A 27,869-nucleotide genomic window follows, 5' to 3' on the forward strand; every position below is an offset into this window, starting at 1 on the left:
CTTCTCCCTTGACTCACTTTTCGTTTAGGGAATTTTCTAAGAGAAAAGAAGAAAGTACATTCTACCAACTTCTTGTAATACAAAGATCAATGTAAGTTTGAGATTTAAAGTTGGAATGAATTACTAATTATACCCATTTTTTTCTTCAGTTATTCCTACTGTAGATCTAGCCAGCTATAAGATAGACAGCTAGACCTACAGGGAGTTCTTCTCTAGGGTAACAAACTTTGAAGCTGCCTAATTTGAAATTCTAGTTTATTATGGCTGAAAAAGCACCTTAAGTAAATATTTAGCACATTAGGTAAAATTCCACTTCAGCTACTTTTGGCTATCTTGGAATGGGGTTAGGTTAGGAAAATGAAACTTTCAGGGATGGGTCTACAAGCTAAAGTATGGGTAAATATCTACCAAATATTATTATTGAGTTAGGACTAAAGTGAATACACCATTCAATGCCTTTGGTAAAATTCTACTTTAGTTACTTTTACCTATATTGGACCACCAACGATACTTTAAAGCCCAACTCTCACTAGCACCCAAGAACCCAATACATTTACTTTGGCACCCAAGAACCCATCGCACCCACAGCTCCCAACTTGGAAGATAAAGACAAGCATACCCAAGCATCAAATTATAAAACCAAATATAAAGTTATTTTACCTTTGGTACAGCAAATTCTTCTTTCTTCTTTAAATAGCGATTTAAAAAATTATCCTAACTTAAGTTTGTAAATCATAGATGGTGCTGGCATGCATAAAAGAATTCTACGAAACATTGGAGTCAGCCATCCAATGTGTCAGCAAAGGGAACTTGACAAAGAGAGATCATGTCAAGTTACAAGAGGGGAAATTTGGCTTCTGTCGGCAAACACATTTTGCAGAGACATATCAAGTTACAGGAGATATCAACTTTGGGTTCTCTCTGGGCGTTCAGAAATATTTCAAATATGTCATTCATTTTTGGGTTCTGATAAATTAAAAATGCTTGTATTACATACATGCGGGCGTTGGCCTTGCTTGGGCTTATGATGCCCTATACAGTGTTTTTATTAAGTGAAAAATAATTCATACTTATATTTTCGGCCAAATAAGTATTCAAATAATCAATTTATTGTCTGTATAATTTTATTTTTAACTTGGGCGCCAGATTCAAAGGTAAATATAAACCTTTGCTGAAACCGGATCTAGCTTCCAGGATCAAAGCTTTGATACTTTAGCTCCTCAGCTTCCAGAGTCCAAGTGCCCAGGATCAAAAAAGAGCTTTAGACTTTGTGCCTGGGAGCTTATCCTCAAAATTTCAGCTCAATCCGATCCTTCCTTCCCTATTTTCCAAAAACCAAATATCAAGATTTGTGGGGATTTGCTTGCATCAAAAATAGATACTGGACACTAAAATAATAAGTCTGTTAGTGTCTCTGTGGTACAATGGTTGCTGTTCCTGACTGTCAGGCGGGAGATCCGGGTTTGATTCCCTGTTTTTTATATACTGAATTTATAGTTTAAAAAAGAAACTCAGTTTCTTTTTCAAATCCAATCTATTACTTGGATTTAAAAAAGATGGAAAAAAAAATTATTTGATTTCTGATTGTTACGAAATAATGGCGGGAAATCCGGCTCCCCCTCAGTAGAATTCTTTTGTGTATACCCGCACCATCTGTGATTTGCTAACTTTAGATATATTTGGCTTCTGTCAACAAACACATTTCGCAGAGACATATCAAGTTACAGGAGGGATCAACTTTGGGTTCTTTCTGGGCGTTCAGAAATATTTCCAATATTTCAATCATTTTTGGGTTCTGATAAATTAAAAATGCTTGTATTACATGCATGCGGGCGTTGGCCTTACTTGGGCTTATGATGCCCTATACAGTGTTTTTATCAAGTAAAATTCATACTTATATTTTCGGCCAAATAAGTATTCAAATAATCAATTTATTGTCAGTATAATTTTATTTTTAACTTATTGCTGCCAAACCAATGCCTCCCCATCATCACTGACCAGCAACTCTACAGAATCATTTCCTTATTTTGCTGGACAATGCAATCTAAGGTAATAGACCTGTCTTGTAGGCAAATTTCAGGAACCTCTGGAGAGAGAAGGAGTGGAGGTAGGTACTTCAAAATACCTTCCCAGGACATACTTTGGTAAATATTTTGCAGTTCAAATTATTGACTTACAAACAAAGTAAACATACAACTTGATGCCTTTTTATGCTCATTCCAAATATAGTAATAATTTTTGCTGCAAATGAGTTTTATCCCCACCCCTATATATACCAATTCAGGGTATATATTTGCACATTAGGGAGGGGGGGGGTAAAATTTATTTTTGATGCAAAATGAGAGGTAAGTTTAAGCTTTAAAAAAGGCATTGAGTGGTATTTTTACTTTATTTGTAAGTCAATAATATGAATTACAAAATATTTACCCAGTTTCACATTACCCAGTTTCACAGCACTTGTCCTAGGTTTATTTGTCCAAGGTTGACTATGTTTGTGATTAGGGTGTTTTGTTCTAATTTTAAAATCTTATGCCCAAGATTGGACTATATTTTCAAAGATTAAGCTCAAGCTTTACATATGTGGCCAAGGTTAGGTTCTGCTGTTGTCTATCAGTATATTTGAAATTGCAAGTCTTGTATATGGTTTAAACTTTCAAGCTAATCATATGCTTATCAGGAAGATTTTGTCACAAATGATGGTGAAACAATCCACTTTCTAGGTGGTATAATAGATCTATACTGATGAAGGGGTGATTAGCTGTCTAACTACTGGGTATCCTACATTATGGAAAATTTATTGTATATATACAATTCAGGCTCTATATTTAACTATTAGGGAGGGGAAGTAGGGCTATAGTTCATTTGCAATATAAATTAATGTTATATTTAGATTTATGATAGAATTCTGGTTTTTAAGTGTATTTCATAGCTATCTCAATACTTGCTCTTATCTTAAGAATACTGGGAAACAATTATTATGGTTGAAAAGAAGATTCAAGTTTTCATTGCATCCAGGTCTGGTATATTCAATTTTTTAGCTTATGCTTTGTTCACTTCAAATTTGGGTAGCCTTTGTGAGTGTATAGGTAGCCAAATTGTCAAATTGTTAAGCCTTTTTGATTAGGCTACTTCACTAGCTAAAAGATAGACATACCACACAATGCTAAATCACCTTAAAAGCTACTGTAGACTGCAGGCCCACTCAGAAATTGGATTGTGCCTACAAGCTAGAAATTTGATGTTTTTGCCATTACTCTTGTAGGCTTTTTCAAAATTGTCATGTGATGATAAGATGCAACAAAACAGGAAAATCCTTGAATAGTCTTTATAAAATAAAAAAATTAATCATAACACTCAATAATCCTTACCAGTCTCAAAATCAGAAGAATTTACAATGCAAATTTAACTCTAAAAACTTAAGAAAGCTTAGTTTACTGTAAAGAACTAATTTTTTTAAGAATACTTAAATATTAGGAAATCCAGTCTGTTGGAAACAGTTTTTCAAAAATATGTTGCATAAACAATTACCTTAAATTGCACTTGCTAGCACTAGGATGAACCTCAAAGCAGTTGATTTCATTTGTTTTAACTTTCAACCTTGTTCTTTACTTTCACCAGTAAAACTTAGTTAAAAAAAAAATTGTAATTTTTTAGGGTTTAAAAATATTGGCAATAAAACTAAAAAATTTGTAATTTTTTAGGGTTTAAAAATATTGACAATAAACATTACAGAATTTTTTTTTTTTCCATATTTAGGCAGAAACAATGAAGTTAAATTTGTTGTAAAAATAAAAATAACCCATGGGGTATTTATCCTTGGTATCTTTGAGGAGTTATAAATGTGACATTCTAGGACATGCAATTTAAGGTAAACAGAATTATTCCATGCAAAATTTAAACTTCTGCAGCCATGGCCACAAGGCATAGCTGGTACCACTAGACTAAAGCATCTTGTCAATAATAGTCTTCTTTATACTAAATGTTTTTTTTCAAATCACACATTTATTACATGCTAGAATTTTAAGACAATAATGTAACTTGGATTTCAAGGTTTCATCACTGCTTGTTGTTGCTTTTCAATGCTCTTTTCAGAAGTAAGTCTAAAAAAAACACATTGAAATGATCCTTTGAACTGAGTCTTTAAACACATCTATATAGTGTTGGTTGCATGCTAGTTATATTGGCTCAAATGGGGGGGGGGGATGCCCATGTCACTGGTTTTTCTGCTGCCTAGATTTTGAAAAGTTCCCTTTTTAGAGTCTTCATTTGAAAAGGTTCTTTTTGGTATTTTCATTGAAATAAATGGATTGACAACCAAAAGTGAAATTTTTGGGTGACATATGGTACTTTTTGTTGATTTTATCAATTTGACTTTATAAATAGCAATTAGATACAAAAATTAGTTTTTAAGTGAGCTCTTAAACAGCTCTCCATCATGCTGCAATAGCCTTTTAGTTCTGTTAGTCAGTAGATGATTTATGGATAATATTAAGAGGTGTGGGAGGGGAATTGTAAACCTCAGGATTGTAGTTTCCAATTATGGAGATCATAATAGTTCTGTTTTATTCCTCTCAGCCTTTCCTTTCTGGAAATGACATACAAATTATACTTTGTGGATGTCATTTGGCACTATGGTAGTGCTATCAAGCTGAATTTATAAAAAGCAATTATATATAAAACTGATTAAAGTGGGCCACAGTATCTGAATTGAAAACCAGGGCATTTTAGTTGACATTAGTGGCTAGAAAACTGAAAATTCTATGAATAATTTTTCTATTATATCTTTTTGGCATGACATCTGGTGCCAAATAAATACTGAAAGAAAGTCACTGAAATATGTTTTAATTTCATCGAAATTTGGGGTCTATAATCATTGTACCTTTGTAAATAGTTACAATATAATTTTGTAGGCTGAGTCAAGAATCCTCTCAAGTCAACATTAGAAAAAATAAGTATTATTGTAAAATAATAAAAATTGGAAATATTTCATGGGATTGGTGTTAGCAAGACTAGATATGGTTTTATGATTAACTTCATAGGCCAGTTTAGCTAGCATCAATCCATGATCCTTAAATTAATTGAAATAAAATTGCCAACCAAGGTTGTGCTTTGTCATTTGTGGTGCAATTTTCTGTGACTGCCCCCCTCAACTTTTTATTTTTAGTAAAATCTTGTATTACCTTACTGGTACTTTTTGCTGACCCAAAAATGAAACTATCCCTAGAGGAATTTAATCCTCTTGAGTTTTGAACCTAAATTAAGTTTTAATCTTTGAATTGATCTTTTCTTTCCGTTTTGGCTAATTTTAAGTCAACATAGAATGCCAGGTATTCATTGAACATCACTCAAAATTGAAAGCATAATCTATCTTCTTGTTGGACATTGAGATTTATGAGCAAAGCTTTATGTTGATATTTTTAAGCTCCAATTCTGGTCTTTTGTGACTTCAAAGGTAACACATAACAAGTAAAAAATTTAAAAAATGGTACCAATCTAGTCTTAATGTCAAATACCATAAATAAAGATTTTATAACTACCCAGTATTGTATGCCCCAAAACTTGTATATCAAACTTCTTATCTCATAAAAGAAATAAAAAACTGATGAAAACATTATTTGTTTTATCAAGAGCTTATTCTATTTTTATTAAGATAATGTCCCAGTGACGATCTAAATTAAGTAATTTCTTTTGTAAGTAATTGGTTATTACCATTATTGCCAATGTTTGGCTTTTCTGTCTCAGTCCTAAGACAACACAGGTCCAAATGAAAAAAAAAATTATTCAAATCAATGAAGCCAAATGATGATCATAATAATAAAGAATGAACTGATAGAAAATTTAAAATGAAGACTACTTTACCCTTCTGTCCTTGTATAGATGGATGATGAAAATTGGGACACTGATGCTGTTATGGTAGCAGCTGCTCCTGCACCTGCAGAGTTACCTGAAGTTAAACTTTTTGGTCGCTGGTCCTGTGAAGATGTCCAAGTCTCAGATATGTCTCTTCAGGTTTGTTGTTCATTTCATTTATTTCTTTTGTGTATCTACATGTAAAGTATATAGAGTGCAATGCTTAAACAGAAAGTATATGTGTTCCTGCAATAACTGGACAATTTTCTCCTTTTTTTAATCTAGGTATAATTTTTTAGGGAGTTAGGATAATAATTAAATTATTTTGTCCAATATAGCTCTTCTGAGAAAAAAAGACTTGTGTTGTCTTCTAACTCAGCCCTTTCCTACTTGCCATGCCTAATAAGCTTTTTAGAACAAAGCCAACCGTGTTTATGGGTGGTGTAAAGAGGAAATGAAGTCAATCTTCTATTCTTCTGTGCTGGTGCAGTCTAAGTTTTTTATTTTTCCTCCAGATTCACCCCTTTTTTTATATCTGGTTTTTATCTTTTTAACTTGTTATGGCATTTCTCATTTTTAATTGTTGACTAAAGAAGTTTAAATTTTTTTGCCTGTATTTTTTTTTTCATGCTTTTTGTATTTCATGTTTTTGTTTATTGACTCAAATTCAGCCCCTTGGGGCTTATAGTAGTGATGTTATTTTCGTAATAAATATCTTACCTATGTTATTCCTGTCTTTTTACAGTTTTCATTTGTTTGTGAATGTTCTTTTTAAATGGTTTAGAATTGCTAACTGCTTGGCTAAGACCAGATTGAGAGACACCACAGAAAGCAAAGAGAGACAGCAAAAGGCTGTTGCTAGCAACAATCTAGGTCTTGCTAGTATAATATATATATATATATATATATATATATATATATATATATATATATATACATATGATGGTTGAATTTATTAAAAAAGATAAATAAGCATGACAAAGTATAAACTTTTGTTTCTAGAAAATATTCCTATATTATTTTTAAATAGAGGAATCCCTATTAAATTGAAGAAATCCATAGAATTAATGTCAAATCCATACTATATTTTGGAACATTTTATTGGTTATTTATCTTGAACAGATGCAGGGTGTTATTACCATTAAACTGCTTATAGTTTACTTGGTGAGTTAAATCTGCTAAATCAACTTCTTTTTGCAAAATATGGATTTCTCCTCTGTCTAGTAATCCAATGCTTGCATTAAGAATACAACCAAAGGCTACAAGTTTCTCAGCTGTACTGAAATTGTTGTCAAATTGTTCATGCAATTGACTTTCAATGCATCTGAGTCCATAGAGGAAATGAGATGATTAATGAACAATAGTTGGTTTGTTTTTCTAAGAATAAATTAAGTTTGGCAGAGTAAAGATGATTTTTACAACTTGAGTTGTTGAAAAACTTAGTGGGATAATTAGTTGATCCATATTTAAATGCCATGTGATAACATTTATTCTCAAAAGTTCTAATTGGGATTAATTTAGTTCATTGGTCAAGTGGAAGAGAACAAACTTCAAAACAGAAACCCCCAAAACATTTGACAAAGTTTTAAAAGTAATTAAAGGAAGTTTACTACATAAAAACGGTCACTAAAGTAAGTCAAAACAATCTAGTAAAATGTAACAAAAATAATGTATCCAAAACTTAGCAAGGTAAGTTCTACTAAATTAATGGTAAAAACAAAAAGTGAAGGAGGGAAAGATAGATAATTTTTTATTGATAGAGAACTTTTGCAAATTGTAAGAAAAAAGGCCAAGTTTGGTTTTCTGTCAAACAGTTTTAAAGGCAAAACAGAATCATAAGCTAATACAGATCAAAGATCTAATAATAATAGAATAATATATAAATAATTGATAACTAGAAAAAACCATAGCTGAAAAAAAAAAACAACTCAGAATTTGAAAAAAAAAATGAAAATTTGGTTTTAGATAAAGTGAATAACACTTACTCAGAACTTCTTGGTAACAACAGGGATTTGTGACTAAGATGGGACATATGAGGAGGTTAAGCTGGGAGATATGATCTAGTGGGTTTTTGAATGGGGAGGTTAAGCTGGGAGATGGGATCTAGCGGGTTTTTGAAAAGTACATATGCACGCACATATTACCCCTCCTTCATTTTAAGGTGGCAAGAAATGAAATTTAAGGAGGGAAGGAGCATGGGATTCTACTTAAGGGATGGAAAGGATCTTGAGTGAATGCTGCTGAACCAACTAAACTTTGTTGCTAAGTTCACTTGAAACCTGAGGATGCCAGACCAGGCATGGTTGTTCCAATAACAGCCTGACCAAAGTGTATGTAAATACAGAGGGAATGTTTTCTTGTATCCACTTCCTAATTTGGAATTGTCTTTTCAGGATGGTATTCTTTACATAAACAAATTCATCCTCAATCTAGAAAAAACTCAAATTTGTGAAATAGTTAGAGCAGCAAACTTTTTGGATTGAGAATCAGCACATATTTTTTGTCAGATAGTGAAAGAATCATTTGTATAGCAATTTGTTTGAGGTTGATCCTTTTTTTCACAATTTTCCTAGACCCTCTCCCCCAACTTCTCTAAAAGCTTTAAACCCCAAACAATTCTTTTGACTTCAAATTATTAGTTTCATTTTCATCAGCAAAAAAGAGCGTAGAAACGAAATATCTAATCACATTGGAAAGAGCTAGAGCAGTACAATCAACACATATTTTTTAGTCGGTTGACCCCTTTTTTCTAGACTATTGCACAATTGAATTCATTTGGCATTTTAAACAGGGACATTGATTGCTTTGCTTGTTTTGCATTATTAAAAGAAATATATGTTGTGACACCAAGGAGTTTGTTTCACTAACATTCTGACTTGGATAGGATCTAGAACAATGGGGGTAGATTTGATTGGGTTAATAGTCATGATAATTGATTTAGGGATATTTTCATGTTTAGATTTGCAGCTTCACCCATAAACATGGGTTAAGCTTTTGAGAGGATCCCTTTAAATATTTGTTTGACATAATTCAAGGAAAAACTTTGTTATCAACCTGTGTCCATCTTTGAGGAAACTCGCTAGCAATTTCTATTAACAAATAGTAAAAATAACAAGGGCCTTAATAAAGGTCCTTGAGGCATTGCACGGTAAATAGAGGGCCGGAGAAATAATTTTTGCGTTTTACTCTCTGTAATTGCTTACAACATTGTCCACTAAGACAAGCTTCATCCAGACGTTTGGTTTTTCAGTATTGATTAAGGTTTTATGTACCAATTGCATAAGATGATGGAGGGTGTATGTTTGTAAGGTGTATGTATGTATGTTTGTTTATATATATACAAGGTGTATGTATGTTTGTAAGGTGTAAGTATGTTGTATGGGTGTAAGATGGTGTATGTTTTGCTTAATCTGCCAAATTGTTCGACACCCATGTGTGGAGTAATCATAAATTCAAGCCAGTCACAAATGAATTCATAAAGTTTTGAAAAAAGATTGGAGTAAATGTACCAGCATAGACCCCATTAGGGTCTATGCTGGTTAATAGATTTCTTTGGGATTGGTGTTATAAAACTATGTACCAGCTACCTAAAGTCTTGTGATTTGGGTGAAAATAATTGCTAAGGGCTCACACTTTGTCTGAAAAGAGTTAATTAAATCAAATGGGATTTCCAAGGGGTAATTGCTTGATTTTCTAAGCTTCTGAATTTATTTATAACATCAAAGGCAGAAATTAGGAGAAATACAAGTAGTTGGGCCTTGCCTAATGAAGAAGAGGGGGGCTTTGTACAATGGAAGTGACCTACAAGTTCAAATCGTTGCCAAACCTATTAAGAGGTCCAAAGAAATGAAAACTAATTTCAAACGTTTTTTTCACGCCTATTTGTTTAATTTCTGTAACTTTGTTGTTATAATAGAAAGAAGCTGGTTTTCTAAAGAAAAAGAATCATTCAGGGACTGTCTTAGACTATTAGCCTTTCCAAAATGACCTTGCATGAAAATTTTTATCTTTTTCCTTATTAGCTTTTTAAAGCTTCATTAACATAATGTTATTCATTTGGGCATATTCATTATTTTTTTTTTCAGAAAATGGTGTTCGTAATTATTCGTTAATGAATCTTGTTGAAACAAAACCTTATGATCACCATCAATTGTTTGATCAATAGGTGAACTGTTTTCGGTGGTAAACCAAGGAGCAAAATTGTCCTTGAGTTATTAGAGTCCTGAGTTGGTTGGAGTTCTATATAATCTCAGTAATTTTAAAGGGTTGTTTAGCTATAGCAACAGGAAATAAAAATAGGCTAAACTGATAGCTACCCCCAAGAAGGGAAGAGTGGAGACTGGCATGTAAAACATGCTAGATATGTATTTATATTAAATTGAGAAAATTGCTGCCTTTGGTTATTGGAAAACTCTGTTTAAGTTAACAGATTTTTTTGGTAGAGTTGAGTTTTAAGTTGTTTGCACCACCTAACAGTAAAATCCCAGCATTTGGGGATTTCGGTTGCACATAGTCAGCACTGTCATAAAGTTTTTCAATGAAATCTATTTTTTCTTTAGTTGTCTGAATAGTTGAATAATCAAAATATCACAGGACATCTAGGTTAAAAGAACGCAATACGATTTTAGTTCAAACACACACATTGTTTCCTCAAAGGGAACTAAGCAGGAGGATTAAGATTTCAGTTGGATATCAATTGTTATTGACAGAGAAGAATTCTGCCACCTTTATTATTCAGAGGGTGGTTTTCAGGTCTTAGTTTGATAAAACAGAAATGAGTGTTAATTTGTAATGTTTGTGAGTTTTTATCTTGCACTTATGTAATTGCGACTAGATCTAAACTGGTGGCCGGCATTTACCCCCCCCCCCCCGGTGAATACCCCCGCTGAAAATACCCCCCACCCCCACCCCCGATAAATTCTCCCTCCCCCCACGGAAAGTAAACCCCGTGGAAAATACCCCCTCCTTGGGAAATACCCTCGCGGAAAATACCCTCCCCCTATTTGGAAAGTAAGGTTTCTAAATTTGAAACTTTATAATTTGAGTATTATTTTTTTTTTTTTTTTTTAGTTTTGTTGAAAAGTGCTAAGGAACGGGAAAAAGAGGAATTTACACACTAGAAGTATCTTAAAAACCTAGAAAAAACTCAAATCCATTTGGATTCCACATGATTTTCTGCAATTTTTGGCAGTAGCGAGTCCCAAATTAAAAAAAAAATTGAAGAACAGAAAAATGTAGGCAAACAATCATCAAAATTAAGCTAAAATATATGGCACCAAAAAGTTTAAGGTTTGGCTATCCTTTGAAAAGATAGTTGGCTTGGCAACCAACACATTCTAAATTGTTCAAGTTTTTACGGTATTTTAAAGCCCATGAACACAGTAAAATAACACAAATGAATATAGTGAATGGGGGTGTTTAACCCCCCCCCCCCCCCCGAAAACGCCCCCCTCCCACGGAAAGTAAACTCCGTGGAAAATACCTCCTCCTTGGAAAATACCCTTTCCCCGTTTGGAAAGTAAGGTTTCTAAATTTGAAACTTATTTGTTTCTTTTTTTAGTTTCGTTGAAAAGTGCTAAGGAACGGGAAAAAGAGGAATTTACACACCAGAAGTGACTTAAAAACTTAGAAAAAAAAACACAAATCCATTTGTGTTGAAAAGGCTTCCATATGGATTCCTGCCATTTTTGATACTAGTGGGTGCCAAATTAAAAAAAAAAATCGAAGAAGAAAAACAATTTAGGCAAACAATCATCAAAATTAAGCTAAAAAATATGGCATCAAAAAGTTTAAGAAGGTTTGTCTCTCCTTTGAAAAGATAGTTGGCTTTGGGAACCAACACATCTTAATTGGTTAAGTTTTTACGCCAAGAGCGTTGTCGAATTCTACGGGTTTGTTTTTCTTATCTTCCAAAGTGTAAAACTACCACAAATCACCATTAACAAATAAATGAAACCCGAAACTAACAGAAATTATAATAGATAGACTCAAAACGAGCATAAAGTAAAAGGAGTATGGCTGACAACACCCGTGTCTTCTTCAGACCAGAAAATAATTTGCATTTCACTTAAAAAAAAAAAAAATAACCGTGGATTGTCAGTTTGACATACATATTGTGATATCTATTCCTTATAGGCTTGATACTTCTTTATTTGTTGAAGTAAAGGTGAAAACATTTAAAATTCATTTTGTTTTCAGTAAATTGCAAATTACTTTCTGGTCTTGAGGAGGTGCGGGGGTTGTCAGCCCTACTCATGCTAATTGTTGCTATTTTGAGTATGAATAGGTTATTTGTTGTTATTTCTGTTCGTTTTGGGTTCAATTCATTTATTTATGGTGATTTGTGGTAGCTTTATGCTTGGAAAATAATTTGAATTTATTTCTACTCATTTTTGGCTTAACGAGGCCAAGGGCACCGGCTGGGGGGGGGGCAGGGGGCCATGGCCCCCACCTGGAAATTTGGGACTATATAGTAATTACGAGGAAACCAAAGAAAAAAAAGCAGAATAGGGAAAAACGATGGAAAAAATGTTTGCTGCCCCATTGTTGGCTGCCTACCAATAGATTTTGACCCATAATAAGGAAAAATATAAGTTCTAATTTGTGACTGAGTGACCCCAAACAAGTTTTCCACAAAATTTTTTTCTATATGAATTGGAAAAAAACCAGTAAAATTCTCAAATTTAGAAAACCTTCTTTTCCACGGGGGGGGGGGGGTATTTTTACCGGGGAGTACAGTATTTGAACAGTTTGAAGTCAGAAAACAATTCTTTCTAGGTATCTGGAAATTTTGTGAACTAAAAAAAAATTTTCAAGCATTTTTTTTTCAATGACCGTTTTTCCAAGTATTATATGCTATTATTAGATTTATGTTATTGACAAGAATTGTTATTTATTTCCATTCATTACTATGAAGAATTTTTTTTTTGTTTTTTGCTCAAACCAAATCATATAGAAAAAAAATTGTGGAAAACTGGTTAGGGGTCACTCAGTCTCAAATTAGAACTTATATTTTTCCTTATAATGGGAGGGGGGTATTTTCCGCCGGGGGGTATTCGCCTAGAACCATCTAAACTATATGTATTTGACAAGGACTCTTAACTCATTAAGTTTTTGAAGTTAAGACTCACCATTGCTTGAAAGAATAGAAAATTAATTGCAGCCAATGAAGGTATTATTCTTCAAATGAACATTTAGAGGATAACAATTGGGCTCAGTATGTCTAATAAAATTGATAGGGGGGTCAGAAATCAGAACAAAGGACTGGGGAATCCCACTACTGGGAGAATCTATTTGGACAGTAGACAAATTTTGGTAGTCAGACTGGGCCTAAGAAGAAAAGACGATGTTGAGAACCTTTTTAGGATTAAATTTTTGTATTGACAGTGACTAACATAGACCTGGTGATAATTCTGTGCAAAGAAGACAAATGGTGCAAAAGGGGAAGGATTTAGTTTGTGATGTGGTTATATTGCAGGGAACACGGAAAGAACTAGTGGCATCAGTTATGGGATACATCGCAAAGGCAAATGCGTTACGTTCCCTCGTTTGTCAAGATTTTTAACATTACACTCACTCATCAATAATTGTATATACTTATTTGTTTTAGTTCATTATTCTTTTTGTTCGTTTTTGACTTCAAAGCTTTTTTTTTCTTTAATTTGAAGTTGAAGTTATTTTATTTTTTGTACAGATAGTTGGATATTTCAATGTCTTAGGTTTTAGTTTGACCATTTGGAATATTTTGAGTCAACATATAAATATGTATGAAAATGTGTATAGCTCTGATTTTTATATGTTTAGCGCTTTAAATTTTATTATGACAAGAACTGCCACTGATCGGCGTGACCGTGAAAGGCGTTTGACAGTAAAATCATTTGAGTTTGAGATTTGACGTGTGGATAGGAGTTTAAATTGACAGACTCGTGCGGAAAGTTGAAATAACTGAGCTTTGTAGCTATGATGATTTGGGTAAGAAGGTAAAACGAGTGGATAGGGGGATGAAAGTCCACACAAGTTTGCGGTCTCTAGGTAGCCAGGAAAAGATTGGGGTTGGAAGGTAAGGTGCATCTCGTAGGATTGTGAGTTAAAAAGGGGCGGGGGAAGGGTCTGAGTGGGGCAAAGTAAATAATGTGGTTTGATTGTTTTTTGAAGGGCGCCCTTGTGGTATCGAAAGGAGTCTTGGGAGAGCAATGCACCGAAAAGCAAGACAATTTGTAAGAGTTTCGCTGGTGCAAAAGTAAATTTTCATTCTGGTTGGAGGTGGGGATGATCCCTGCAAATGTTTCCACTCCTGAGGTAAAATTTGGAGGTGTTTTAGTAATTATCAGATGAAGAATAATTTTTGGTTGAATGTATGCCCAAATTAGGCCAAAGGAATATTGGCTAGTCAAAAGTCGCTTGAGATTTTCTTATGGATTTAATATTATTTAATATTAGTATTTTAATATTAGTCTAAGTGCAGTCATAGCATCTACCACCAGAATAATCTTAACATACATGAATATTAGTATATTTTTAAGGAATGACTCATACAATGGCTAAAAATGTAGAACTAAAAAATATTCTGGAAATATTTACAATTGCTCTTAAAAAAATAGGAACTTGCTCCTAATGAATAATCATTAGCATCTCTTCTAACAACGTTCTGACTGTCATAATTAACTGCTGTTTCTTTTTTCAGTCAATGTGTCTTTGTCCTGATTAAAAATTAGGTCATAAGGACTAGATTGCGTAATATTTTCAACTTTGTTTTCCAGTAAATAAAATAAAACGAGAGGCCTCATTAGGATGTAAGGATTCTTCAACGAGTCTTGGTTGTCTAAGCGGAGATTAGGATTGTTTTTTCATGTAGATGAGTCCACAAGAATGCCCTTCCAAGGAGAATCTAACTTTTTTTAAAGTCTCATTTTTATTTGTTTTACATTTTTAGTTTTTGTTGTAAACAAAAATTTAGTTGTTATATAGTAATATAAATGGAAAAGTAGTAGCAAAAACCTCTTAACATATAGTCTTGTATGAGAATTAAAGAAAAATTGTTCCCATCTCCCCCTCCTAAAAATTAAGTCGACTGGCCTCCACCCCTTCCCCCTCCCCCTCCCAACCATGCTTTTTATGAAAGTTACAGTTGATCCCCCAGTCCTGGGTCAACAGGATAGTATTATCAAAATTGTAATTTCGAGAATGCTGATTAAAAAAAAGATGTATATTCTCAATATTTGCCCTCTTTTTTTTAAGAGGGCAAGAAAAATGTACCAAAACCACTAAATTTGGAATTAGTCTTATCTTTCAGATGTACTTCTTTTGAGTTGTTTTCTAATTGATCTGTTTTTCTTGAATCTGAAAAAAAATTACTTATAATTATGAAAAATGACTTATAATTATGGACTATTTCTAGCTTTTTCCAGTCATTTGAACTGAATTCATTCTTGTTTGAAATTAATGAAAAAAAATTGCCTAAAAGATGTCTTTTATTTATAGGATTACATTGCAGTTAAAGAGAAATATGCCAAATTTATTCCGCACTCTGCTGGGCGTTATGCTGCCAAACGATTCAGGAAGGCTCAGTGTCCTATTGTTGAACGGGTCACTAACAGTCTCATGATGCATGGTCGCAACAATGGAAAGAAATTGATGGCTGTCAGAATTATGAAACATGCTATGGAAATCATCCATCTTCTTACTGGCGAGGTAAAGTCCAATGCTCGACAATTATAGAATGCTTATGTTGTATTTTGTCTGTTAATAAGATCTAATTTTCAAAAAAAATAACCTCTACTTACCGGCAGTTTAAGGGGAGGTAGACGTGATCCTTGAATGTAAGCTCCAGCGTTGTCAATGCTCTGAAGTAAACTACCATTTTTACAACTAAAATGTACTGCAAGAGGATCATCTGAACAGCAGGTTGAAAGTTAGCCATAAAAAGAAGAAAATTTTCGACAGACCAAAACTTAAACAGATATTCAAGTCAGAAAAGAGCATGCAAAACCAAAATGTTCCGGATTATTTGTATTGTACCAACAAATTTTCAGATGTACTGCAGTATGCTTGAACCTCTAAATTGTACCAAAAACGGGACAATTGTACCGCGTTGGCAACGCTGGTAAGATCCAATAGTTAGATTTGTCAGTATAAAATATTAATCAATAGAATGTTTTATAAACAGATTTATTTACTAAAGACTTAGAATCTTAATTCAAGATTAAAAAAAAAAAAACTTAACCCTTTGACCGGTTATCCCGCAATTTACGCATGCAACAGCTTCTGGTTTAATTCTACACATCCCGCGATTTGGACATGCTTGTATTTATTTAGATTTATTTGCATTGCTATCACTTGGTTTCACCGCTGAAACGCTCTTCCTGCGAGGAAAATTTTGTGCATTTCGATTTCTACATACTCACATTATTTATGGTTTTGATTTTTCGTTGTTATTGAAGGAATTACCCGATCTACATGTATTTTTGTGCTGCTAGATTGATATAGTTTCTTAGTGTTTTGCTATAAACCTGGAATACTCGTACTATTATTGGCGTGTAAAGCTGTGTGTTTTGATTGAATATTTGATTTGTGTTGCAGAATACTGGTAGGCCCTATTCAAGAAGTAATATGGAAGAGACTGATAATGACAGGGCCTATATGCCTTGATGAAAATAGTTCAGATATAGAATACACTAGACTTCGATAGTAGGAATAAATTTGTATTTTTAAATAATTACTTTACCATTTACCAATAAAAGTCGTCAGAGTTAAATAAATGTTATTTAAATAAACTTTGATATATTACTGTTTAAAAATATTTAATTAACCGTCTACAAACAACAAAATAGTTTTTGTTACCCAAATTTAGAAAATTGAACACGCGGCAGAGGTTTAAAGGGGCTATCTCAAAATATACCAAAAGCAAAATATAAATTTATGCTACCTAGAAAGATGGGAATTTTTTCAGCCTAAGAAATGAAAGCATAGGCTGGTCATGGCATGGAAAGTTTTTCTTGAATAGTTGTAGAACATGTGATGACCATCCCATACTTTCGGTATAGTCGTCATTTTTTTGTGGGGGGGGGTATTTTTTAGCAGAAGATGTTTTACTTTCTAGCAAATTGGGGAGGGGGTATATTGGTTTGGTCCTGATGTTGTACTATCCACACGCTGTATTATTTGCATTATATAGGGATAATAAAATATTCTCTTCTATTCTGAAAAATACAGTTTAAATTATTATTTATATTACTGATACCGATTTTACTTTTGAGGGAATTAATCCATTTGTTTCTCAGTATCAAAAATCCCCCCTTAATAATTTAGTTTATAATCTAATTTCGTTTGCCCATTTGAAAGCCTCTGTTATGTAAGTTTCTCCTATAATCTAAATTTTTCTTATGTAAGAGAGTATTTGAGAGATAAGAGTGTAACATTCTTTCTTCCAATTATCCACCAGCAGCAACTTCGGCTGGCTTTGCCATCTCTCCTCTCTACCTCTCTTCTCTCCTCTACCTCTCTTCTCTCCTCTACCTCTCTTCTCCCTCCTCTATATTCTTTCTCTCTAGACAATTGGCAATGGCCTAGTTTAGTGTCATTTGAAGCAAATACAACGTGTTTCGGATAACTAAAATCTTTATCTTAAGAATCAAGATTTATCAACACTGTATTCTCGTCATTTTGAAGCCTTAAAACCCAATTTCAAGAAAATTGACTGTTGACTCGAGGATCAAACCTCCCTCAGAAATCATAAATTCTTGAATTATTCAGATTTAAAAACGAAATTTGCCTTTTTATTATAGTGTCTGTCAGGGCCGTATCCAGGATTTTTGTTCAGGGGGGTTTTTACTAATTTTTTGACTTTTTGGGGGGTTACTAATTTTTGACTCAGTTTTCGACTAATTTTACTGATTTTTACCTAGGTTTTACTAATTTTCGACTTATTTTGGGTCGGTCAAAAATTTCGAGGGGGGGGGGGTTCAAACCGGGTACAACCCCCCCCCCCCCCTGGATACGGCCTTGGTGTCTATCTCAGAATTTTTTTGTTCTTAGAAAAATATTGATCTTTTAATTATAAATAAATAAATTATCAACAAATAATTCTAAATAAATTACAAATAAATGGCTTAAATTAAATAATAAGTTAATATTTTAGTTAGTCTAAGAGCAATTTAGTCCCTCTTGCTTCTAAAATGGAAGAATAAAAATAGGCAAGGTTTTTTTTTTGCCTAAATGAGCTATTGAAATATTTTCAATTAATAAACCAAATGAGCACATATTCCAAAAAGAATTCAACACTTGTCAAAAGATTGAAAAAATAAAATAAACTAGACAAAGGAAAAAACTCCATCATACTGATTCAAAGCAAGCAACAATCTACAAAAACAGATGTAGCACTCAGAAATGGAAAGCGCCCTTAGAATATTATACCAACATCACCTGTTCTGTTTTTATCTTTTTATACTTTCTCTTATATGCACAAATAGGATAAAAAATCTTTCCAAGCAACATTTCCTTGATTGTTCAAAGATAGTAGCAGAGACGGGCGAATAAACCTTTCTAGAATCAGCTCAGTTGCCAGTTCCTGAAAATGTGTCTCATTCACCAAGCTCAGCTACTTTCTTTAAAATATTATAGAAAGTAAGTCTGAAAAAAAAAAATTGTATTCTAATGAAAAACGCGATTGCACTAAAATATATATATGTATATAAAGATTATAGAAGTGGCGTAGTGAATTCAGTGTATAGCAAGGCAAGTTTTTTGTAAATAGAAATTAAAATTATTGTTTCTTCGTCTATAGAATCCTCTTCAAGTTTTGGTGAACGCCATTATTAACTCGGGTCCTCGGGAAGATTCCACCCGTATTGGTCGTGCTGGGACAGTTCGTCGTCAAGCTGTCGACGTCTCTCCTCTTAGACGAGTAAACCAGGTAAACGAGGCATTTTCATTTTGCTCATTTTCTTTTAATAGTTTTCCTTCTTTCTTTTTCTCTTTTCGAGAAGTCTTTTGGGCCCTTTGATCAAGAAGATTTCAAAAAAGGGGAAAAAACTGAAGTCAAAAGAGAGAAATAGATAATACTATACAGATAGTGATTGTAAATTTGACTGCTGGCCGCGTAGCTTTCGTTTAAGTTTCTGCTATAATAAACGTTCATATATTGTAATGACAAAATTATTGATTTTGCTGAACTTCTTTTAAAATTTTTTCATAGATCTGTGCTCTGACTCTTTCTGGGTCTTAATCCAAGATTGGTCACTACTTATTAGATTTTTCTGTCAGTTTTCAACAGTTTGTACAGTTTTCAACATCTTGGGACGCTGAGGTGTTATCCGATCGCTATTTTTCAAGGCCCTTTTCAAAAATTTTTATTCCACCTTCTGCAATATGTTTTTGCATCGTACCAAAAGCTTTCCGATTCAACTCAAGTACAATAACGTTTTCTCAAGTTGGCAGTAAAAATTTATTGCGAATTAATGCTAGAGAAAATTTTACATTTTGATTTAGTTCGAGCACTGATGTGCTGGTCGTGCTGTATCCCCAAGAATCCTCTCGTAATTTCGTTCCAATGGCAATGGTTTACGACAGATACTCGCGATAGAAGAGAAAGGGACACATCAATTTTGCGACAGCAACTGACATATATTGCATATGCATTAGTTCTGTGGTCAGTGGATAAACAGCCATTAGGGGTATCGTATGTTCAGATATGGTTTCTTGGGAGAATAAACCAGGGTAGTTAGTAAATGAAGATTATTATAGAGTAAAGGAAATTACTTGAGCAAGATGCAAATTAAGAAATAATAAAAACACAACTTTAGCAGTCACCATTGTTGGTTTTTTTTTCATCTTTTGTAAATGTACTAAAAAAAATGTGTTTCAATCAAAGATCCAAAAAAGGTGTTTCAAGATCAAGAGGAGGAACCGGAAATATTTAGGAAAGAAATCGATGAACATTTTATCCCAAGAACAATCATTCCTAAGTACCCAAGTGTAAGTGAATCAAATCACTGCGCATATTTCGCAGGAGTAGAGGATTTTTATCTGGGGAGAGGGTTTAGACCCTGAAAAGGTTGGAAACTGGTGTTCAAAACTAAGTATCCGTTTTTCCTTTTTAAATAGAAGATGGTGATATCCGATTTCATATCAATTAAAATCATTTATTAAAAACAGGTTACACTTATATAGGATGACCCAAATATGGTATCTTTTAGTCAAAAATATTATAGTAATTAAAATATAGTCAACACAAGAAAAATATGTCAACGAACTTGACTGTTATCAAAAAGCACCAGCTACGAATTAAAATAACCGACAAAAATTGGCACAAAGCCAATAACGTATAATGCTGCGACCTTGAGTAAACCCTTGTCAGTTTTGAATCTTTCGGAGATGAGCCAAATTTTAAGCACAGTTCTTTCACTGATGCAATCGTATAATGGTTGGTCAGCAACATCCGATCGTTCTATTGGATTGTTTTTGCTTGGTAAATGGCGATTAAGTAATTTGTGCTTGAGTTAAAGAGAAAATGGACAAATGCCTACGTCCACCATATTTTTTAGTGATTCTGTAATACCACTAACACTTCTGATAACTATTTTGAATGAGTAAAGTAAAGTTTTAATGACAAATTTTTCTCATTATTATTTACGGCTGCTTTATTGCAGGCTATCTGGCTTTTATGCACTGGTGCTCGCGAAGCTGCATTTAGGAATATCAAAACCATTGCCGAGTGCTTAGCTGATGAACTCATCAATGCTGCTAAGGTACAATTTTCTTTTATTCACATTTTATCCGAATGTTTGTTTATATTATTTACGTGTTTTTTTTTAATTTTTCTATATTGTGCATTATGGAACCGTGCAATATTTTCATTTTGTATGACTGACCACGTTACTGGGTGACTCAACACACCCATGATAAGCTTCTCGGCAAAATTCCTCTATGTTCCATTCGGGGACTTTCCGAGTTTCTTTGTGCCTCCTGTATTTTTTCTTGATAATACGATAAACGGCAAAAATCATATTTGCAATATGTGAATACATTGTAGATGGCCTTGGGAGTCCTATAATATGTTTTTTTTAAATCCCTGGCCCAATCGGCAGCTTTCTGCATTTTTTCGAAATGATGAGTATGTGTGACGCCACCCGGCCGAAAAATAAAAATCAAGCAGTTATTTTCTGCACGTGTAAGCCTATTAGTGCACGTGTGAGTAAATAACTGATTAATTCATTATGACCTCTTGGGGTGTGATTTTAGCAGTCAAGTTGAATTTGTTTAGTTGAAAGGTTTGTGGTGCCGATTAGGATGTTCCCCTTTTTTATCACCCCCTCTGAAAAATTGTTTTACTTCTCTGGGTGGCTATTAACACTGATGTTGTTTGTATTTTTGTTTAATAGATATATATCTCCTATACTTTATGTAAGGTTATTTGGCTTTCTCTATGTAATTTCTTGTTTTACTTTCCCCTCAGTCGCTTTCTTAAATATGCACAAATTGCTATCTGGGCCGAATTTTTTGGACCAATTTTAGGAAATCCGGAGGTTCTTACATATCAACAACGATTCTAAGCAGCCTCCTAAAAACTATCTGCATTACGATCAACTGTATAAAAATTGACCAAATTTTTTTAAAAAAAAAACAAAAAAAAAAAAAAAACAGCTAAACAATGCTTCACATGAATAATGTTTAGACAAACGAATTGTTCTCACTAAAGCTAGAAGTTCACATTCAAATTAGCCTTGTCTATTGGACAAGGCTACTCGAACAACGTCGTTGTCGAATCTCCGAAACGTGGTAGGTGAACCTCTAAGAAATCTAAAGTTCTTTTGAATTGAAAAACAAATATTTTGCAGTAGGCATCAAGACATAGCTAATTGTAGAAAAAAGCCAAGACAGATAGTCCGAGTAATTGAGAGGCAAAATGTTTAAATGGCTGCACGGTTAAATGGTGGGAGTAAGTACGACTCTTATGGGACAGATACTTGTGTGTTAGTTTTGAAAAGGCATGCCTGCCTAGAGTGTCAGGCAGGTTGACCAAGAATTTAAAATTGACATAGGACCATTAGATTGCCTGGAATGAGAGGAATGTACTGCTTGAAATGTACAAAATGTGAAATATGGTTATTGTTTCATCAAAATTTCAAATGAATCGTTTCATTGAGTTACATAGTAAAAGATTGATTGTTGATCTCGGATGGTTCCATAAGGCATCACAGAACTATTTCATCCCCGAAGTCAAGTAGTTGATGCTATTTAGTTTTTTCTGACTATATCTATAACTGAGATCTTATTTTAGTTACTTTTAAAACAATTGCTTTGCGCGAAAAGTCCTATTATCTGGGCAGTAAGGGTGTGGACGAGGCCAAGTTCTGTTTTTGTGTTTAAATATACCGAGCATTTGGGAAAAAAAATGAAAGGAATTTAAACTGAAAAAGGGATAAATAAGAGATTTACGTGCGTGTCTGGTAAAATAGGATGTGGGATCATCACACTTCCTGGTAACTCATCTAAGCTGCCTCGCTAATAAATAAGCTAGGTATTTCAAGCTATTTTTTGAAAATACAATGTTGTATTTTAGACATGAACTTTTATTGGTTTATGTTTTTTAGGTTGTTATCATTATGCACTACGTGTTAGCCCTACAAGACCTATTAAATTAAATTTCATAATATTTCCTTAGTTTCTCCACATCCTTTTCAAATTTAGACCTCATATCTTCTGAAAAAAAATTAAAATAGCTCACTATTATTGAAACATGGAAGTCTTGGAATTTAGCGATTAGACAATATAAATTTGATAAAATGGGAATTTAAGTTTAAGTACATCGTAGTGAAGCGTGCTACTTAGTAGTAACAGTAGTAACTCTTGTAGTAACAGTACGGGTCAAGTAACACAAATGCCATATCGAAGCTGCTTATGTGGTGAAACTGCCGCAAAGCAGTCAAAAATTGGCAAAAAGAAAAGCGGTCTGTTTAAAGGTCGCAGATAACTTTGTTTTGCTAGTTTTTCTGCATTACCCATCAGATGTACAAAGCCTGTTAACGTTAGTATCGTGACATTGCCTCCTTCCTTTTCAAATTTAGACCTTTTTCATCCGAAGAAATAAAAATGGCTAACTATTATAAAAATTTTGCAACTCTAAAGAATTTAGGCCAATATAAATGTGATAAGACAGGAATTTAACTATTAGTATTTCGTTGTGAAGCGTGCTATTTTAAGGGTCTGAGTAGTAACAACGGCCATATCGAAGCTGCTTTTGTGGTGAAACCGCAAAAGCAGTCAAAGCAGACTGCTTTGACTGCCGCAAAGCAGTCAAAAATTGGCAAAAAGAAAAGCGGTCTGTTTAAGGTCGCAGATAACTTTGTTTTGCTAGTTTTTCTGCATTACCCATCAGATGTACAAAGCCTGTTAACGTTAGTGTCGTGACATTGCCTCCTTCCTTTTCAAATTTAGACCTCTTTCATCCGAAGAAATAAAAATTGCTAACAATTTTGCAACTCTAAAGAATTTAGAGATTAGCCAATATAAATGTGATAAGACAGGAATTTAACTAGTAGTATTTCGTTGTGAAGAGTGCTATTTTAAGGGTCTGAGTAGTAACAACGGCCATATCGAAGCTGCTTTTGTGGTGAAACTGCCGCAAAGCAGTCAAAAATTGGCCAAAAGAAAAGTGGTCTGTTTAAGGTCGCAGATAACTTTGTTTTGGTAGTTTTTCTGCATTACCCATCAGATGTACAAAGCCTGTTAACGTTAGTGTCGTGACATTGCCTCCTTCCTTTTCAAATTTAGACCTTTTTCATCCGAAGAAATAAAAATGGCTAACTATTATAAAAATTTTGCAACTCTAAAGAATTTAGAGATTAGCCAATATAAATGTGATAAGACAGGAATTTAACTATTATTATTTCGTTGTGAAGCGTGCTATTTTAAGGGTCTGAGTAGTAACAACGGCCATATCGAAGCTGCTTTTGTGGTGAAACTGCCGCAAAGCAGTCAAAAATTGGCAAAAAGAAAAGCGGTCTGTTTAAGGTCGCAGATAACTTTGTTTTGGTAGTTTTTCTGCATTACCCATCAGATGTACAAAGCCTGTTAACGTTAGTGTCGTGACATTGCCTCCTTCCTTTTCAAATTTGGACCTCTTTCATCCGAAAAAATAAAAATGGCTAACTATTATAAAAATTTTGCAACTCTAAAGAATTTAGAGATTAGCCAATATAAATGTGATAAGACAGGAATTTAACTAGTAGTATTTCGTTGTGAAGCGTGCTATTTTAAGGGTCTGAGTAGTAACAACGGCCATATCGAAGCTGCTTTTGTGGTGAAACTGCCGCAAAGCAGTCAAAAATTGGCCAAAAGAAAAGTGGTCTGTTTAAGGTCGCAGATAACTTTGTTTTGCTAGTTTTTCTGCATTACCCATCATATGTACAAAGCCTGTTAACGTTAGTGTCGTGACATTGCCTGCTTCCTTTTCAAATTTAGACCTCTTTCATCCGAAGAAATAAAAATTGCTAACTATTATAAAAATTTTGCAACTCTAAAGAATTTAGAGATTAACCAATATAAATGTGATAAGACAGGAATTTAACTAGTAGTATTTCGTTGTGAAGCGTGCTACTTCAAGGGTTTGAGTAGTAACAACGGCCATATCGAAGCTGCTTTTGTGGTGAAACTGCCGCAAAGCGGTCATAAATTGGCCAAAAGAAAAAATGGTCTGTTTAAAGTCGCAGTTAACTTTGTTGCTAGTTTTTTTGCATTACCCATCAGTTCTACAGCTCGTATTTAAGCACTCCTATCCAACAGTAAAAGCGGCTATATCATTGTTTTGCGGTGAAACTGCTGCAAAACAGTCAAAAGTTATCCGAAAGAAGATTGACCTGTTTGAAGTCCCATATAACCTGTTTTATAAATTGACTTGTTTGATGTCGCGTTTTCTGCATTACCCATCAGTTATACAAAAGCTTTATTCTCTTTATCACTAAAGTATCGCCGGAATTACTACTACTGCTACTATTACTGACCTAATTGCAGCACCATTTTCAATTCCGCTTTTTTTTTATTTCCTCCACCAAGTTCATTTTCTGTAATCTTCATAACCTAGCCCTCCCCACTTAGCCTATTTAAAATTTCCATTTTGCTTTACCAATTTGTGCCCTTACTGGAGGATACCAGTAAAAAAAAATTTCCCTTTGTCACCGAAAGCCTCAACAAAGACGATCTCTAAGATATAGGAGATATGCATATCGATAGACTGAATACACATTGTGTCTGCCGACTTGCCTTTCCCTCCTCCCCTGGACCCCATTTGATGTCTATTTGACATCTCCTCTTCCCCTTCCAATGGTCACCCAAAGTTTTAATTAGATCTTTTAAGCCATTTATTGTAAATTTACTAATTGAAAATTATTAAACACAATCGAAATCCATGCTTCAAGAGAAGCGGTATTCTAAGCCTGACTGAGGGAAATAGAATTATTAGAATAAACACAGTAGATTGGCAAAGCATACTTGAAAAACCATTGTTGGAATCAAATGAAACACACTCTGGTTCTTTGTCTGGCGTTTCATATATGTTTATGATTAATTTATTTGTAATTCCTCTTGTGCATAAATTTGACTTAATTATACTTTAAAATTAACTGAATTCAAAGGTTTTGCCGAAGACTAACATTTTAGAATCCCTTCGTCTTTTGAATCAGTTTCTTCTTTTTTAGTATTCAAGCATAAGTTAAGTAACATAAAGTATTGTACTTATTGTGCTCTGTGTATTTATCTTGTACCTAGTCTTGCTTCAATTTCATCACTTTTTTTCAGGGATCGTCCAACTCCTATGCCATTAAGAAAAAGGATGAACTTGAACGTGTCGCCAAGAGCAACAGATAAAATTTCCAAGTTATTGATTTTGTTTTCTGCTTTTCAATAAAAGACGAAAGCAGAGTTCAAGTGCGCTTATTTAGTATAGAAAGAGGTCAATTGGCTTGTTTATGTTAATGTTCTCGCTCAGAGGATTTCGACGGATTTTAATTTTGCCACAAGCCCACCAAATGAATGTGATAAATCAATTTTTTTTCTCAGAAGGCGAAAAGTTATTCCTAGATCGTTGTTAAAGCACGTATTTTACAAAGGTATTGCGACGACAGAACTAGATGTAATTAATGTAGTCTATACTACTACTGCAAGTAACAAATCACTGCATCATCAAGCTGCCCGAGGCAAGCACAGATTTCCAAGCTCCTCTGTCCTAATCTATTTAAAGGGTCGCTCTACACCCTTCCTAGATGTTCAGTTTGCTTTTAGTTCTTTCCTACAATATCTCCCCAGCCTGTTCGACCCCCTCGTTTGGCCCTGGACGGATGGTCAAAAATGGACGATCTTTGGCAATCTGACATGCTTCCTCTCCAAAATTTTCCCTAGCTATCTCATCCTTTCTCTCATTAAAGCCCTAGAAAGCGGGATAAAACCACATTTTCCATGAAGCTTACTGTTTGAAATACGGTCAGCCAAATATAGTGTTGTAACTGGCAAAATTGGGTATTTTACCGTAATTTTACGGACCCCCGTAAAATTGGTATTTTACCGGTATCCTACATATTTTACGACGTCTTGCAGTTTTCAGAGCACAAAAGCGCGAAGAGACTGGCAGAAAAGATTGAATGTGATTTTGTTTTGTGTATAGCTGTTCCTCGGTTAAAAAGGCCCTCTGTCTGACGTAAGTCTCTTGTTATCAGAACGACTAAAGTGTATTATAGTACAGGTAATTATAGTTTTAAAATGGGGAAATATTAGCTGAAATAAAGTTACATTAGTTCTGTGAACTGTTAAGACCGAAAGGGCTACAAGCAGAATTGACATGACAAACAAGAAAAAAAATTATAATATTAATTAGCCGTGAAAAATGTGAGCCAGCGGACGATAAAGAAGCAAAAATTATAGAAACAAATATTTCGTCCGGGACTTTTTCTCCTCAGCCGTCTTCAGTGCTCAAAAAAGAAGGAAAACTTAAACTTTTGAATTATCTATAACTGAGCAGAAGAAAGACTGTTCGATTGCCTTCCTAAAAAAAATTGTGGAAAGCCATTTGCTTCAAATATTAGCTTTCTGATTAAAAAAAACCTACTTGATCTGGATTTTCAACAATGTGGAGGGCCAAAGTAGAATCAATATCCTCATTTTTATTTTAGATTAATTAAAAAAGCTTCTTCCACAAAATAAGTTTTTCAAAGAAAAGTGAAGAACTCCATTAAACCAAAGAGCAAATAATCTACCAAGCCTGAAACTACCACAAATCAGCATCGATAATTAAATGAAACCCAAAACAAACAGAAATTACAATAAATAACCCGAGTCAAACTCAAAACGTGTAGAAATTAACATGAGGAGGGCTCAAAACTCCTATGCCTTCCCAGGGCCAGAACATAATTTGCACTTTACTGAAAAAATATAAATGTTTTTACTTTTATAACTTTAATAAATCAAATAATATTAAGATTTTGATTACTAAATATCAGTATATGCATATTAAACTGACAATGACATTCATTTGTATTTCTTTCAGTGAAGTGCAAATTATGTATGAAAATTGCTATCTCAAAATTTTGATTGGATGGGTTTGGCGAAATTGTGAGCGTGAGAGGGGGATTAGTTGCCCTCTAATCACTTGTGACTATTAAAAAGAGTACTATACATTTCAATTTCCAATCGAACGAGCCGTTTTTGAAGTTTCTACGACAACGCTTTCTATAAAAACCTTATATCAATCAATCATTTATTACCCATAAATAACAAAAAGTAGTACAAGTGGAGTACATAATAATAAAAAACAAAAAAAAACTCAACAAAAACTAGCGATTAAATTAAACTACGAAAAGAACTGTAAAAGACCGTGGTCAGGGCCAATTTTACAAAATGCATCTGCAAAAATCTTTTTGTGTAGGTCAGGCTGATTTTGGAAAAAAGAGGGAAAGACCTCCTAAAAGCTATAGAACCTAAATGAAAATCACACCATCATATTCAGCGTATCAGAGAACCCTACTGCAGAGGTT

The 27,869-nt window shown here is 33.8% G+C and overlaps 1 protein-coding gene and 1 non-coding gene across 2 annotated transcripts; both read left to right on the forward strand.

The window, feature by feature from the left end:
- Positions 1–25,764, forward strand: LOC148956857 (small ribosomal subunit protein uS7). The gene is made up of 6 exons (XM_089087594.1): positions 1–91; positions 5,878–6,009; positions 15,331–15,540; positions 18,632–18,760; positions 20,496–20,594; positions 25,642–25,764. The coding sequence occupies exons 2-6, from the start codon at positions 5,878–5,880 to the stop codon at positions 25,708–25,710; spliced, it is 639 nt and encodes a 212-aa protein (XP_088943720.1). The 5' UTR covers positions 1–91; the 3' UTR covers positions 25,711–25,764.
- LOC148956858 (small nucleolar RNA SNORA16B/SNORA16A family) lies at positions 23,431–23,570 on the forward strand. The gene has a single exon (XR_016142575.1). It is a non-coding gene; the product is annotated as a small nucleolar RNA SNORA16B/SNORA16A family (small nucleolar RNA).
- Positions 25,765–27,869: the final 2,105 nt, after the last annotated feature.

The sequence above is a fragment of the Artemia sp. Qi Xiang Cuo genome, chromosome 1 (genome assembly GCF_049724085.1).
Source record: "Artemia sp. Qi Xiang Cuo chromosome 1, ASM4972408v1, whole genome shotgun sequence".
NCBI classification, from domain to species: domain Eukaryota; kingdom Metazoa; phylum Arthropoda; class Branchiopoda; order Anostraca; family Artemiidae; genus Artemia; species Artemia sp. Qi Xiang Cuo.